The 15,924-nt window shown below is 41.2% G+C and overlaps 1 protein-coding gene across 9 annotated transcripts in view; it reads right to left on the reverse strand.

The window, feature by feature from the left end:
* The window catches only part of znf532 (zinc finger protein 532), a 222,107-nt gene that overhangs the window by 140,806 nt on the left and 65,377 nt on the right, over nucleotides 1-15,924 (reverse strand). Inside the window, exons 1-2 of one of the 9 annotated variants that reach the window (XM_087990301.1) lie at nucleotides 11,104-11,180; nucleotides 9,958-10,023 (exon numbers count right to left, since the gene is read on the reverse strand). The exons of 3 other annotated variants lie outside the window; for them this stretch is intronic. Coding sequence is in view for 1 of the 6 variants with exons in the window: in XM_087990332.1 (XP_087846458.1) it covers nucleotides 11,149-11,218 (70 nt within the window). In the remaining 5 variants the exon portion in view is untranslated. Of the gene's footprint in view, nucleotides 1-8,121; nucleotides 8,400-9,957; nucleotides 10,367-11,103; nucleotides 11,357-11,428; nucleotides 11,658-12,319; nucleotides 12,450-15,924 lie in introns of those variants that run through there. 5 more of the 9 variants (XM_087990299.1, XM_087990316.1, XM_087990319.1 and 2 more) reach the window with 5 other exon arrangements.

Below are 15,924 nucleotides of genomic sequence, written 5' to 3' on the forward strand. Positions count from 1 at the left end.
AAACTACTGGACCTGTGCCTCACAACACACTTCACATTCAACAACCAAATATATGAACAAATCAACGGCACACCCATGGGCTCACCCATCTCTGGACTCATAGCAGAAGTAGTAATGCAAAGATTAGAACAAACAGTCTTACCGCAAATTCAACCCAAACTCTGGGTCAGATATGTGGATGACACCTTTGTAATAATTAAAAACACAGAAATATAGAACACACACTGGATCATCAACGCCACACTCACAGGAATCCGATTCACTAGAGAGGAAGAAAAGGACAACCAACTCCCATTCCTAGAGGTGATGGTACAGAGAACACCAACTAGCCACGAAACGACACGACCAGCTATCCTTAGTAGCCACACACGCAGATGACAAGCAGCATGAATTCGACTGGGACAACACTACTATTATAGGACAAGCCAAACAGAGAACAGCCAGGGAATTCCTAGAGGCATAGCACTCATCCACAGATTCAATCAATAAGCACATCGACCTGGACCCAATATACCGACCACTGCAGCGGACAGCTGGAACTGACAACCGGAAGCGGCAGAGACAAACCACTACAAATGGCGGAGGAAAGATCACAGAAGCGCTTCACAGGAGGCTCCCAAGCACTGAGTATGTCACCTAGACAGGGGACGAAACGTCTGCAACACAAATTCCCAGCTCGGCGAACAGAACCACAACATGGATGTTAGTTTTTATGTGATTCATGTGTAAGGACCACCACATTCCTCTGTGGTGTAGCTGTCTGTAATCTTTCACCATTTAAATAATACTCATCTCCTCTATTCTTCCTGCCAAAGTGCATAACCTCACATTTTTCCCCACGATATTTCACTTGCCATGTTTTTAACCATTTGCTTAAATTGGTATGTGTCCCTCTTCGAACATTTGTTTCATCCTCTGAACTTGCATTCCTGCATATTTGTGTGTCAACTTGGCTATAGTACATTCACTTCTCTCTTCCAAGTCACTAATATTTTGTAAACAACATGTTCTCTAAACTTCTGTCAGAATCCATACATGAGTGATCAATGTGCCAATGCCATTCACAGCTTCCGGCTCTGAATGTTGCCACCGTGCATGAATCTTGTAGGTCCATGCAAAAGAATGCTGATTGTGATCCATTCTGGCCCTAGTGCTGTTCCTCTGTGACACTCCACTAACTACAAGCTACTATCCTGAAAATGCTCCCCTTATCCCAACTCTCTATCTGCTAATAGTTAGCCAATCCTCTATCCATGATAATATCCTACCCCAACACTGCGGACTCTTATCTTATTAAGTAGCCTAACTTATAAAAAGACTTCTGAAAATCCAAATACATTACATCTACTGTTGCTCCTTTAAAACTGTCTTCCTTGTTATCTTTTCAACAAATTCTAACAATAATTATATAATTTAAAGTAATTCCAATGCAATACTATATCAATAATAAGACACTACGGAATAGCATGCATGAATGAAAATAGAGTGAGGATTAGATTAGATTCCCTACAGTGTGGGACAGGCCCTTCAGCCCAAACAGTACACACCGACCCTCTGAAGAGTAACCCACACAGGCCCATTTCCCTAACACTATGGGCAATTTAGCATAGCCAATTCACCTTTGGATTGTGGGAGGAAACTGGAGCACCCGGTGGAAACCCACGCAGACATGGGGAGAATGTGCGAACTCCACACAGACAGTTGCCTGAGGCTGGAGTCGAACTGGGACCCTGGTGCTATGAGCCACCATGCCACCCATATTGGGTAAACCTGATGTGCAACGTGTTTGTGGAATCATTCTCTCTGCTAAGCGCTTTCAAGCTATTACTGTTAATTGCCTTGGCATCTTGATGACTTGTGGCTCACGTGTGGATTGATATTATAGTTTTAAAACAGATGCTGGAGAATTGAAAATCTCAAAACTGATGTGGATAAATAGCAACAGTCAGCTACCTTATTGATTTATGAAGAAAGTAGCACAGTCTAAGCTTCATTAGAAAAACTTGAAAAACGACATCAGTAACTAATTCCTACCTCCTGTTCAAAAAAGCAGGAAAATAACATGCTGTCATTCTTCACAATCTCTTGTCTTTTTTTGTTTGGTTTCCATTAATATTGTATATATTAATTTCCTATAATTAGCCATAGTTCTAAATTACAACATGTACCTAAAGATGGCATATTGTCACAGCAACTTGGATTTACTGAGTGAACTGTAAGATGCTATCACAATAATTTCATAAAAAGTATAATGTGAACTTTCAGTCAATCCTTTCATATTTTAAAACTAAAACTAAAGACAAATGGAATATTCTGTGTAGACGTAAATCAATAACATTTATTAATCTCTATGACTCTAAGTATCACCATTAGACTGAGTGGGTCAATCAAAAAATAAAGTCACCAACTGATTCAAACCCTCCAGCTGTCAAATTGCCAACACAGGATGTGGAATCAACATGAACACCACACCCTTATTTGATGAAGAACTTTGAACATGTCTCTTCAAGTGAGTTTTTACAGATTTCTTGCTTGGTTTTAAAATCAGCAAGCTGTTTTGCAAGCAGTTCCACCAGAAAACAATCAAACCAATAATTCAGTGATCAAAAAGCCACACGTGAGCCACAAGTCATCAAGATGCCAAGGCAATTAACAGTGATAGCTTGAAAGCGCTTAGTAGAGAGAATGATTCCACAAACATGTTGCACATCAGGTTTATCCAATAATTACCTCATTGAAATTGAACTGCAGGAATTCTCACAACCTATTGACAATTCTTCATTTTACAAGACTCTCATTTCAATTTTAACTCCCTAAAACCGTCCAAGAAACAACAGACCTGTTACTGAGAGACTGAAGACCATAAACCAAAAGTAAAAACAAGAAACGCAGATTAATTACCTTTACCTGGAATCAATGCATGTATGTGCATGCATGCATGTATGCATGCGTGCCTGTCTGAGATAGATTGAGTCAGTAATGTTGCAAGGTTTTTGGGGTGAGTGAGTGAGAATAAATGGCCTATTTTAATTCTAATTCACAAAAGCTTGGTGCTAGAATTATTTAATCGAGATACGCTGTTCAAGGGTAAGAAAACACACATTTTTATTTACAAACCATGTCGATCGTGGGGAGTAAAGACTACACATAAACATTGTCCGAAACATGAGCATCGAATATTTTCACCAGTCAATGGAAGAGTATAAATTTTAAAAGTCACTTAAAAGAACTCAAGACACCATTAATATATTGGTAAAAGGCAAAATTCTCCACTTTAACTGTTTGCTGAAAAAAAGTCGACAAATTACTTCCATAAAAAAATTAGATGGTTGCTTGAAAATGAGAAGTGTTTAACAACTATCGAGTAATTGAATGGAAGGGCAGGATCACTCCTTTTTCCTTATTCTTTCTTGGTATGTGGGTGTCAATGACAAGGTGAAGATTTGTTGTACATCACTAATTGCCCTTCATCTGAGTTGCTTGCAAGAGACAATCACATTGCCACAATTCACATGTCGGCCAGATAGGTCAGGACAACAGACTTTCTGCCTTAACAGAGATTAGTGAATGAGACAGGCTTTGAAGACAATTGAACGTAGCCTTATGGTTACCATTACAGAAACTAGCTTTATATTTCCGATCTATTAATTTAAATTCGGCTGGCTACGATAATGGTATCTGAACCCACCTCTTCAGATCATCAACAGAGACCCCTACCAGTTCAGTGATTTACCATTAAGCCACTGCACCCATTAGTTAGCATGTAAAAGAAAACTCAGTTGTAGACTCGATGCATTGAATGTTCCATTTCTATAATTCTATCATTATTAATGACATTTTAGATCCCTACACATTTGTGACACTTCAACATCATAACTGCATCTAAGCAGCCTGCTCATACACAAATTCATTTATGGAAGCAAAGTAGCAGGGAGGCATTGATGTCAACTTAAATTAAAGAAAAGCTTTGATCCACTTCATGAACAGTTAAAAAAAAAGTACCTCAGCTGAGTTGGCTCGGCTAGCTCTATTTGTCTATCTCTCTCCTCACAAAACATAGCAAGTGCTTAACAAAGAGATGCTGCTAACTTCACAGGCTCCACTCATTCTCAAAGTCATGAAGGCATTCCCAGAGTTGCACCTTGAACACAGCACTGAAGTTCAAAAAGGATGCCCATTGTATTCTTTCAAAATAACTCATTTTTATATCAACACATGTCAAGGGGTTGCAGAAAATCACTCAAAGTTCTAGTCAATGTCAGCTGCCTCCCAAGACTTGTCTTGAATGTCTGAGCCACCACTGATGTCTGCTGAGGCCAAACAAGACTTCTTCTCTCGCCTACATTCTCCTTTGTACTTTTAAATACCTGACCATCTTCAAACCTGACAATCTCCACCAGTGCCACATGAATAGCTCCACTGAAGCAGCACCAGGATATCATGGCTCAGTTCTCAGCAGGTTCTCCCCATTAGGGACAGGAATCTCTCAACCAGCCTACCAGGGTGAGCCCTGTGTAAGGGTTGGAGAGTAGTGAGGAGACAGAAGCATTGTCTGCCTAACAATTCTACTCAAATTGGAAGAAACCCTGCGACACCATCAATGAAATAAAAGCAGCATACTGCTGAAGACGCAAAGTGAAAACAGAAAGGCCTGCAAAAATTCAGCAAGTCTGGCAGCATTTGCGAAGAGAGAAATGGAATTAGCATCTCAAGTCCGATATAACTCTTCTTCAGATTTGAATGGGGAGGCTGGAAAATTATAGCTTTGATGCTGTTCACAAAGGAGCATTGGGACAGATGGTGAGGGTGCCCAGAGCAAAAGACAAAAGGAGTGTAAATGGTAGGTATTAATAGCAGAGTGTTAATAGGTCAGTTCTGCTCAGAGCAAACCAAGCAAAGACGACATTGGGGGAGGAGAGGTTAATCAAAATGGAGTACAGCATTTACAGTCTAAAGTTGTTGATCATAGTGTTGAGTCTAGAAAACTGCAAATTGCTCTAAGTGAAAAATGAGGAGTTCCTCCAGCTTGTGTTGGAACACTGCAGCAGGGCTAGGACAGAGATATTAACATTAAAGGTAGGTGGTGCATTGCGATGGAAAGTGACTGGGAGATTGGAACTATTCTGACAGACAGAGCAGAAATATTCCCCAAAGTGTTCAGTGGTTAACACTGTTGCCTCACAATGCCAGGGCTCTGGGTTCAACTCCTACCTTGGGCGACTGTCTGTGCGAAGTTTGCACATTCTCCCCATGCCTGCGTGGGTTTCCTCCCACGATCCAAAGATGAGAAGGTTAGGTGAACTGGTCATGCTAAATTGACCATAGTGTTCAGGGATGTGTAGTTTAGGTGCATTAATCTGGGGTAAAGGATTAGTAGGGGAATGGGTCTGGGTGGGTTACTCTTCGGAGGGTTGGTGTGGACTGGTTGGGCCAAAGGGCCTGTTTCCACACTGTAGGGATTCTATGGTCTCACCAATGTACAGGAGTCTGCATTGCAAACAATGCATACATTGGACTAGATTGAAAGAAGTACAAGAAAACAATTGCTTCACCTGGAAGATACGTTTGGAGCCTGGGACAGTAAGGAGGGAAGAAGCAAAAATGTTACATTTTTCATAACTGTATGGAGAGGTCCCATTGTTGGGTGGAATGAAGGGGTGCTAAGAGTGACAGAGGAATAGACCACGATGTAACGCAGAGAAAGATCTATGTGCAATGCTGACAAGGAAAGAGAGGGGAAGCAAAGACTTGATTGATTGTGGCATCCTGCTGAAGATTAAATTAGATTCCCTACAGTGTGGAAACAGGCCCTTTGGCTCAACCCAGTTCACACCGACCCTCCGAAGAGTAACCCACCCAGACCCATTTCACTCTAACCAATGCACCTAACACTATGGGTAATTTAGCATGACCAGTTCACCTGACCTGCACATCTTTGGACTGTGGGAGGAAACCGGAGCACCCAGAGGAAACCCATGCAGACACGGGGAGAATGTGCAAACTCCACACAGACAGTCACCCGAGGCCGGAATCGAACCAGGGACCCTGGTGCTGTGAGGCAGCAGTGCTAACCACTGAGCCACCGCGCCGCCCACGGTGGGGACAAAAAGGCAGAGGACTACCAATGAATCAAATAAACATATCTGTTAATATTACATTCTCAACATAAAAAAGGTCTTACCATGTGTCATGGGCATAGTTATAACAATAACACTGAGCCAGGCAAGGAGATTTTAGGGTAGATTGTATGGAGAGTCTTAAAGGAGGGAAGTGAGGTAGAACAACAGAGACGTGAGGGGAGTTCAGGGCCTGTGTAACCTGAAGGCATGGCCATGAATGGTGGAAATTCAAGAGGCCAGATTGAGAGCAGCACAGACAACATGGAGGGCTAGAGGATGATAAACAGATAAGGAAAGGTGAGGGCATGAAAGAATGTGAAAATGAGGATGAGAAATGTAAAATCAAGATGGTGACCTGGAGCCAATGACATTCAGCTATAGCAGGGATGGGAGGGGAATAAGAGTTGATGTGAGCTCCGATACAAACAAGAGAGTTTTGTATCACCTCAAGTGTACAGAGGATAGAATGCAGGAGACCAATCAGGCATGTGGTGAAATAAAAGCACTAACCATTCTACAGGGTATGGAAGAACATTGGCACATCAATCAATACTTTGCTGAAGATAACTAAGAATACAAATCAATAGTAGATATATTAATCCCATTTTTGAGAAGCTGAAATCGAACTGTGCCAATCCCGTTTGAAATTTATGAGGATGGCACAATTAGGATTTACATGGGATGTACTGTGTAACACTGAAAAGGGGATATGTAAGAGTCAGGTCAATCTGGAAAATATTACCACTGTATCACTTTACATTCTTACTTGGGAACTTTGTTTGAATTTCCACTTTTGGGACCCTTCAAGTGCAGCGTTGTGTAAGAGATTGGTCAGCCTATACTCTTCAGGATTAAATCAGACAGAAATTGTCAGTTTGAAAATTGTGGTGCTGGAAAAGTACAGCAGGTCAGGGAGCATCCGAGGAGCGGGAGAATCGACGTTTCAAGCATTATGCCTGATTCTCCTGCCCCTCAGATGCTGCCTAACCTGTTGTGCTTTTCCAGTGCCATACTTTTTGACTCTGATCTCCAGCATCTGCAGCCCTCACTCTCTGCTCGAAATTGTAGGTTTGTCCAGCAACAGCCTAGCAAACACATGCCCCAGGATAGCAGTGAAAAACAATAGGATCAGTCAGCTCAGTTGGCTGGACAGATGGTTTGTCTTGCGCAATGATGCCTACAACACATCCTGCACTCAGCCGAGGTCACCATGAATACCCTGCCTCCTCAATTTTGCCCCTTGCCAATCCTTAGGTTAAACGTACACCACTATGGGAGGCAAATGACCTTGTCGTATTATTGTTAGACAGTTAATCCAGGGAGCCAGATAAGGTTTGAATCCTGCCAGGGCAGATGGTGAAATTTGAATTCAATTTTAAAATCTGGAATTAAGAGTCTAATAATGTCCATGAAACCATTGTCAATGGTCAGGAAAACCTATTCAAAATGTTAACTCTGATGTCTCTCCACCGGCGCTGCCAGACTTACTAAATTTTTCCAGCAATTTCTGTTTATGCGGGTGCCTCAAATTTTAACTCTGCCATCCCAACTGGGACGTGTTGAAAAAGTCATTCAATATTACCCATTATTTGACTCTGGGCAAAAATCAGAGACACTGGGTCTGTTCTCCTTCAACACTGAAACTTAACGAGAGATTTAATAGGGTGTTCAAAATTAAGAAAGGTTTTGATAAAGTGGATAAGATGAAATTGTTTTAACTGAAAGGAGATTCAATGACCATATGACCACTGGTTTAGGATACTGGCAGAAGCAGTGCACTACAGGATTGAGGAAGAGATTTGTTACAATCCAGAATGCACTCTTCAGAATGGGTGGTGGAAGCAGATTTAATAGTAATGTTGAAAAGGAAATTGGATTAATAGTTGACAAGGAAAAAAAAGCAGGACAATGGACTGAGTCTGAGGTACGGAATGACAAAAGCAAAATATGTTTACTGAAAATCTGATTGGCTGGCAGCTCTGAAAACGCAAAACCTTTGCACCTTAATCACACAAAGGGCATTGCTGGCCTGTCGAGTGCCCGACTGGCACTTCATTGCAAATCTTCCCTCACTCAGAGAGATGGCAAGGGCCTCTGGCTGACTCTTCAGGAGTGGGTGAGACCCCCATCGCCTCCACTGAATCAAGCCGAACATTTCAGGTCTATGACCTTTCCTCTTGAGTCTGGGCCTAATCGGACATCCATTTCAAAGGGCCAATACAATCATCAGTATGCCTTCCTCTGTGCTGTATCCTTTGTGGTAAGGTGCTTCATAAGAACCTAAATCAGAAATTAAAATCAAACACTAGTCATCATACTTGCTTTACAACTCAGAGGCTGCAAGTCCAAAATTGCACAATGGGTAGTTGTGAAACTACACTTGCACCAGATAAAATGGCAATAAAAAAACTTTGAAAGCATTATCTTTGAAACCCTTGGTTCACCAATTTTCTACAGGAGAGAAAATTTCCAACCCTTTAATTGCCCTGGCCTACACATGACTCAAGTCAAACACAATGTGGTTGACTCTTAAGACTCAAGGAATGAGCAATAAATGCCATTGTAGCCCACATTCCAAGAACAGACATGTTGCAATCTCTGTAATGGCATCCAGGGTATAATTATCAATAAAATACAACCATCTCAGCACCTTATCTATTTACAGCTGATTTCACAAAATTGAAGCATGTGCCAATCAGAAACCACCTGGGACATACCATATATCAATGCTGAGAAATCATTTTCAGCCTTGATCAATTTAACACTTTGTAGTAGTTTGGGAGGGATTAACTGTGAAAATACTAACTTCATTTAACATTGTATGCTGTTCAATCAGGAGGTCTTTGATGCTCCTATAAAACCCTTTCTGTCACTGTCTCCAATTTCATTCCCTTTAGTTGAAAAGCAACAGACTTGAATCCATTACCAAATCAGAATTCAAACTGAAAAGGTAAAGCCTCCAATAGAGGTACAGAATGCTCAAGAGGATTTCAGGAACAGAGTTCCCAGAAGATTGTAGGACGGGACAAGGCCAAGGAAGCATTTTAAATCAAAGGGTGAAGAAAACAATTGTATTTCAGCATGCATGGTGGTGATCTGGGAACAGGCCTCAGGCAATCTAGGTGACACCGGAGTTCTGGGGGACAAATTCAAACTCGTGTCAGATACAAGCTGTGAAGCCAAACAGAAAAGCATTGAAATTGTCAAGCTTGGAGGAAACAGCAGCATGGATGAAACCAGATGCAATCACTGATGACCAACTGTTCTCTAGCCGAGGGGCTTAAATCCATTTTAGCACTGTCAGCAACAGCCCCAGCTAAGATTCCTGCGGCTGCACAAGCCATATATCAAACTTAAGAAATCCCAGTGGCATGGCTCAGTCAACTACAGTATGTAACAACTGATATTTGTTTGAGAAAATATGTGAGGTGACATCCCCTTTTGAACAATGTCATTCTGTAACCAAAAGCAGAACCTTGAGTGGATGATGTGATGACAATATTTCCTTTCCCCCTGTGAAGCAGGCATACACCGGAGTTCATCTGCAAGGAACCGTGCTATACGGTCAACGTTATGCCAATGTAAAATTATTTGTAAAAATTCGACTTAAGTTTTGACAAAACATGTTCCAAATGCTCCAAAACATTACAGTAAGCACCAGGCCCTGGGGCCTCGGCTGTTGGTACTTTGATGCGTGTGCTGACACCAGCAAGCTAGAGATCCTGACACCCTTCCAAGGATAAAATCTCCATTATTGAAAACATTGGACAGACTGAGAGAGCAGACAGAGAATATTTAAGAGAACAAAGTAATCTGTTTAACCATCACTGTTACTTACCCTGAACTAGGCCACCACCACTGAGGCATATCCAAACACTGTCGTCATTTTCTGATTTTCAGGATTCTTCAAAATGAGGTGAAAAAAACGTTCAAAATTTTGATAGCTACTTCAGTCTCATTTTTCTTAATGAGAGTAACAATGTTTTTAATACAATTAAAGCCTTGTCAGGAGTACTGGCAGCAAGAGTTCAATACTGTAATCCAGAAAGGAAGGAAGGGGAGAAAAAAAACATTGGGCGACAGGCCTGAATGCTTCACCTCAGAAAAGTGATCCAATTTGTTAGCACAAATGCTTGAATCAACCACTTTTATTGTGTGCGTGTTCTCTAGATTATTTTCAACTCAGGTTTGCTGATTTGAAAAAAAAACTGGTGGCCGTAACTGAGAAATATCTCGAGAGGATTGCATGAAAACAAAGAACATTTCCTCCTTTTTAAAGCTTTAGAGGGACCAGCGTCTGTAAGGCTTTTAAAGGGAGGTGTCAATCAGTAGCCCCAGAAGGCTTTGTGCTGATACTCAAGTTTCAAAAACAGATACATACATCTCTTTCTTTAAAAAAAAACACACATCAGTTGGCCAAAATAAGCAAATTATCAAGAATATTTTTAATATTTTACATATAATTGATAAATTCAACTGGTTAAATTCAAGACCATAATTCTCCTGGCATGGTGACTTGCTAAATGTAGGACACCGTTCTTGTAATCTGCTGTGTGATAGTACAAGACTGTGGTTTCTTTGCCCCAGAGTTAAAGATTTCTTCACCACTGTATTAGGAAGTACATACACTTTAACTGAAAAAGCAGCACCAAAAAAAACCCTCCATCTTCTCTGCTAGCAAGCCAGCTAAGCGTGTCTTTCCTGCCACCAATGTTATGCACAAAAAGCCCAGCTTGCAGTACTTTAATTTGCACAGTAACAGAAATTTGGTCTTAGATTTAAATATACACTGCTGATCCATATACACTTCATCTCTTAGAAAGTAACAGATTACCCCCATCCACCATTTTTTTTTGTAACAGGGAGCACACAAACCCTTCTTCATGCTTGAATCCTTTACCTCAAGACAGTGAAACAAATTTTCTTCTTCAAAGATACCACAAACATACCCATTTATAAAGCATTTAGCATACTATCCACATACCAGAATAATATGTCTAGGGTGCAATCATGCTGTTTTAGATGGTACCTTTCTGCAAGCTTCTTGTATTGCTGCCATGAAGAAGGAAGCAATGTAGCTCAGTGGCTGCATTGTTCATGAGCTGATCTGCTTCAAACCAGTTCTAGCCGGTTCCAGCCACCCCACATACAGCCATGGAAACCTGTACTGCAGCACATATTGCCCAGTATTTCCCTTTGCTTATGCCACATTATTGCAATGTTTTTACCCAAAAAATACATTTAAACTGTCCTTTTGGAACACCGCGCCTGCAGAATCATACCTAAATAAAGCTCGACAGTTCCCCTACCTTTATTTTTGCCAGCATGTTGCTGTGATCTCTGGGAAAGTCAATTGTAATAAAGGTTTGTGATAGTACAGTATGAAATGGCTGCGGTGTCCTAACAGAAATAAAATCACTGAGAAACTGTGAAGCTAAAATTATCTGCTCATATTTCTGAACATTCACCGACAGTGCAGCCAACAGGATTAGATTTTACTAAACAACAGAAAAAAAAATTAGAAGGTGCCACAAAATCTGCTTTCTTTCTCTGAAAAGCTGCCAGGTCCATATGCTCACTGTTAAACTAGTAAATCAAACTCCTTTACTACTTTTAGCCAGGAAGAGTCACAGTGATTTTTATTGGGATTTATGGGATCTGACGTGCCACAGCACAGGGAATGCAGATCAGAAAATACCAGTCGTTTCTGCTGTTTTTAACCACACCCTTTAGCAAGAAGCCATTTTAGAAACAAATGTGTAATCTGCTAATTGTCTCGTCCTCTTTCTTCAGGGGCCTGTCCTTCATTTTTAGCAGTTCAGGCTCCCAGCAGTCAGTAATCATTGGAGCATGGGATAATTTTTAATTTTGTTTTTAAACATTGCTCGTTTACCTTGAATCACTGTAGAAAAGCTATTACAAACCTTTTGCATAAATGCAGCAGATTTTCAATTCAAACAGATGATTTTACACAAAAGTTTCACTGACAAGACAGTGGAAGCCCACAAAGTCCTGTGCAAGGGATAAAGCAGGTTTCAGTACGAGCTTGGCTAAAGCATAAGAAAGAATGGGAAGGGGGGGAGGGGTGTTATCACTGCAGACAGCTTCCCAGTTTGGGCCACTGCAAATTAACTGTTTGATGTTCAATGTCTCAAACACAGTATTTTAGCAACAAAAAACAACTTGCAGTTCTACAGCACCTTCATTTCTTGCAAACGTGACAGCCTGGCGATACAAACTGTTGAATATTTTTCTCCCAACCAGAACATCTCGAGCTAAAGCAAGGCAGCCCCGGTATGCAATGGAAATGGATGGGCCACACTAGTAAAAGAACAAGACACTGGTGTCAGCTTCATGGAGTCTGCCTAATTGAAAGTCCCCTCCTGCCACATTGTGTTCGCACCTCCCATCAGCTGATCAAACACTGGCAATGGTTCTCTCTAACCCTTGCTCAAAATATCTAGATTCATCTGGATATAGGGCCTGTGTTCATAAAGGCTGCAAGAAGTGTTTTTATTTAAAAACAATCTTCACTTACTCTTTCTTGTAAGTGAATTATTGCACTGGACTTTAAGTGAGTGCCGATTATTTCAGTAAAATAAGAAAAGCCAACTTCTGTCAATCCAACAGAAGCCCTTGTCCAAATTACATTAAGGTACATTAATTTTCAAACAGGTTAGATATTGTGCAACACTGATAACCATATTACTATTGCCATTAGTACCAAATTCATAACAGTCATGGTATGGTGCATGTTATAATTATACGCCCTATTATCTTATACCTTTTACTGAATGATACAGTCGTTTGTATTAATGCAACTTTGTATCATAACCCCAAAATGTACAGTACAAGATAGTTTTAAAAGATAACATCAAAAGCTATATTAACTCACATCCATCACATAGCCTTTTAGGGAAATGTGACCCCCTGAATCAGAAACAAAAGCTCGCAAATCTCTCCTACTTGTAGCCCATTATTTTACGCTGCATCGCTGTATCTTACAAAGACAGTGGCAGAAGGAACTCAAGTGGATTGAGAAACTTAAAGAAGCTCATTCCAGTCAGGGATATTATGTCACCATGGCTATCAGCTAGAAAGCATGTGACAAGTGCCTCTGAATCTACAAGCATCTGAAATATATGTGACCCCATTTAAATAGAACAAGTGTCAAAGTTCTGGTAGCACAAGCTTAAAGCCAGCATAAGCAAAAGAATAGACACTAAAACCAGTAACACTTCCAAAAATGTCCACAAAGGAAACAGCATGCTTAACTAAAGAAGAATTGCAATACCAGAAAAACTGCTACATATTTCCTGAACAGGTTTACCAGTCCCAAGTGGAATTCTCAGGAGAGACCATGATACAATCTACAGAAACCCTACTAGTCATTATGCAAAAATACTAGTCAGGAAGTTAAAAGTACAGTGGGTGAATGCACCTGTGGCACTGAGTTACAAACAATCAAGAGATTCTTTAGTTTATCCCTGACTTGTGCTGAACTAGGCAATCTTACCTGGGGCAATAGAAAGTTGTTCTAATTAGGTTAACTGGCAGACAGAGGCCTCACATCTGCAGAGGGACATAAATGATCCTGGCCAGGGCACTATTTAAAACAGATCAAGTAGTTCCTTCTGGTAAGCTGCCTAATTTATATTTCTCAGCCAGCATTTCAAACAAATAACCAATAAATTTACCTCACTGCTGTTTGTGGGAGCTTGCTGTGCAACCCTTGACTCATTTCCCATATTATAACAGTTACCATACTTCAAAAAATGCTTCATTGTTTGTATCCTAGAAGGTTTGGATGCTCAATCATCAAGTTTGCTCAAGACAGAAATCACTGGATTTTTGCAAACAAAGGGATTACAAGAATACGGAAAGTGGAGTTGTAGTGAAGTTATTAGATGTCAGGGTAGGCTTGAAGGGCTCTGTGACCTACTCCATTGACCTCATTATGATCTAAAGGCACTTTGATAAATTCTGAGGGTTTAAAAAGCACCATATGAATGCAAGTATTCCCTTTCTTTCAATATCTCAATACATTAAGGATCCAACCTATGCTGACGTGAGGTGGATCACATGTCAGGAAAGGGTTACAGCAATTGAATAGGCTGCTGTTATTACTGACTAGGATTAAAACAATGTCGTTTACAGGAACTAAAAGGTGCAAGAGGCCCAATAGTGAGCTGCTCACCAACATCAGTAAACAGGCGGAAATTAGATTAGATTACTTACAGTGTGGAAACAGGCCCTTCAGCCCAACAAGTCCACACCCACCCTCCGAAGAGCAACCCATCCAGACCCATTCCCCTACATTTACCCCTTCACCTAACACTATGGGCAATTTAGTATGGCCAATTCACCGAACCTGCACATCTTTGGATTGTGGGAGGAAACCGGAGCACCCAGAGACACAGGGAGAATGTGCAAACATCACACAGACAGTTGCCCGAGGCAGGAATTGAAGGCAGCAATGTGAGGGAGCAATGCTAACCACCGTGCCACCCATAAATGTATGCCAGTAACTCATTGAACATTACACTTTGGATGTTCCTGCTCTGACAAAGAGCTGACGGGATCAGGCGAGCTTTAGAAATGGCAGGCAGCTCCTTGATCTGCAAGTCCAAATGCCATTTCTGTGTCAGCAAACTTCATTGGCTTGGGAAAGATGCAGTGGAAGTGTGCATTTCCAAATCTCCACAATTCTGTTAGAGAATAGTGAGATTTGGATGTTGACATGGATCATACCAGGAGAGAGGTGATAAATCGTGGTTTGGAGGGAACCAAATGAAAAGTTGGTCCAAAACATGTTTCCTATTTAACTTGTCATTATGAAGTGCTATATAGAGTCATAGAGATGTACAGCATGGAAACAGACCCTTCGATCCAACCCGTCCATGCTGACCAGATATCCCAACCCAATCTAGTCCCACCTGCCAGCACCCGGCCCATATCCCTCCAAACCCTTCCTATTCATATACCCATCCAAATGCCTTTTAAATGTTGCAATTCTACCAGCCTCCACCACATCCTCTGGCAGCTCATTCCATACACGTACCACCCTCTGCGTGAAAAAGTTGCCCCTTAGGTCGCTTTTATATCTTTCCCCTCTCACCCTAAACCTATGCTCTCTAGTTCTGGACTCCCCGACCCCAGGGAAAAGACTTTGCCTATTTATCCTATCCATGCCCCTCATAATTTTGTAACTCTCTATAAGGTCATCCCTCAACCTCCAATACTCCAGGGAAAACAACCCCAGCCTGTTCAGCCTCTCCCTGTAGCTCAGATCCTCCAACCCTGGCTACATCCTTGTAAATCTTTTCTGAACCCTTTCAAGTTTCACAACATCTTTCCGATAGGAAGGAGACCAGAATTGCATGCAATATTCCAACAGTGGTCTAACCAATGTCCTGTACAGCCACAACATGACCTCCCAACTCCTGTTCTCAATACTTTGACCAATAAAGGAAAGCATACCAAACGCCTTCTTCACTATCCTATCTACCTACGACTCCACTTTCAAGGAGCTATGAACCTGCACTCCAAGGTCTCTTTGATCAGCAACACTCCCTAGGACCTTACCATTAAGTGTATAAGTCCTGCTAAGATTTGCTTTCCCAAAATGCAGCATCTCACATTTATCTGAATTAAACTCCATCTGCCACTTCTCAGCCCATTGGCCCATCTGGTAAAGATCCTGTTGTAACCTGAGGTAACCCTTTTCGCTGTCCACTACACCTCCAATTTTGGTGTCATCATATGATAAGTTGTCTTTATTTACTGCAGTAAGCAAAGTTAATGT

The sequence above is a fragment of the Chiloscyllium plagiosum genome, unplaced genomic scaffold (assembly GCF_037043375.1).
Source record: "Chiloscyllium plagiosum isolate Xiang-an unplaced genomic scaffold, Cpla_swu_hap1 HiC_scaffold_1, whole genome shotgun sequence".
NCBI lineage: Eukaryota > Metazoa > Chordata > Chondrichthyes > Orectolobiformes > Hemiscylliidae > Chiloscyllium > Chiloscyllium plagiosum.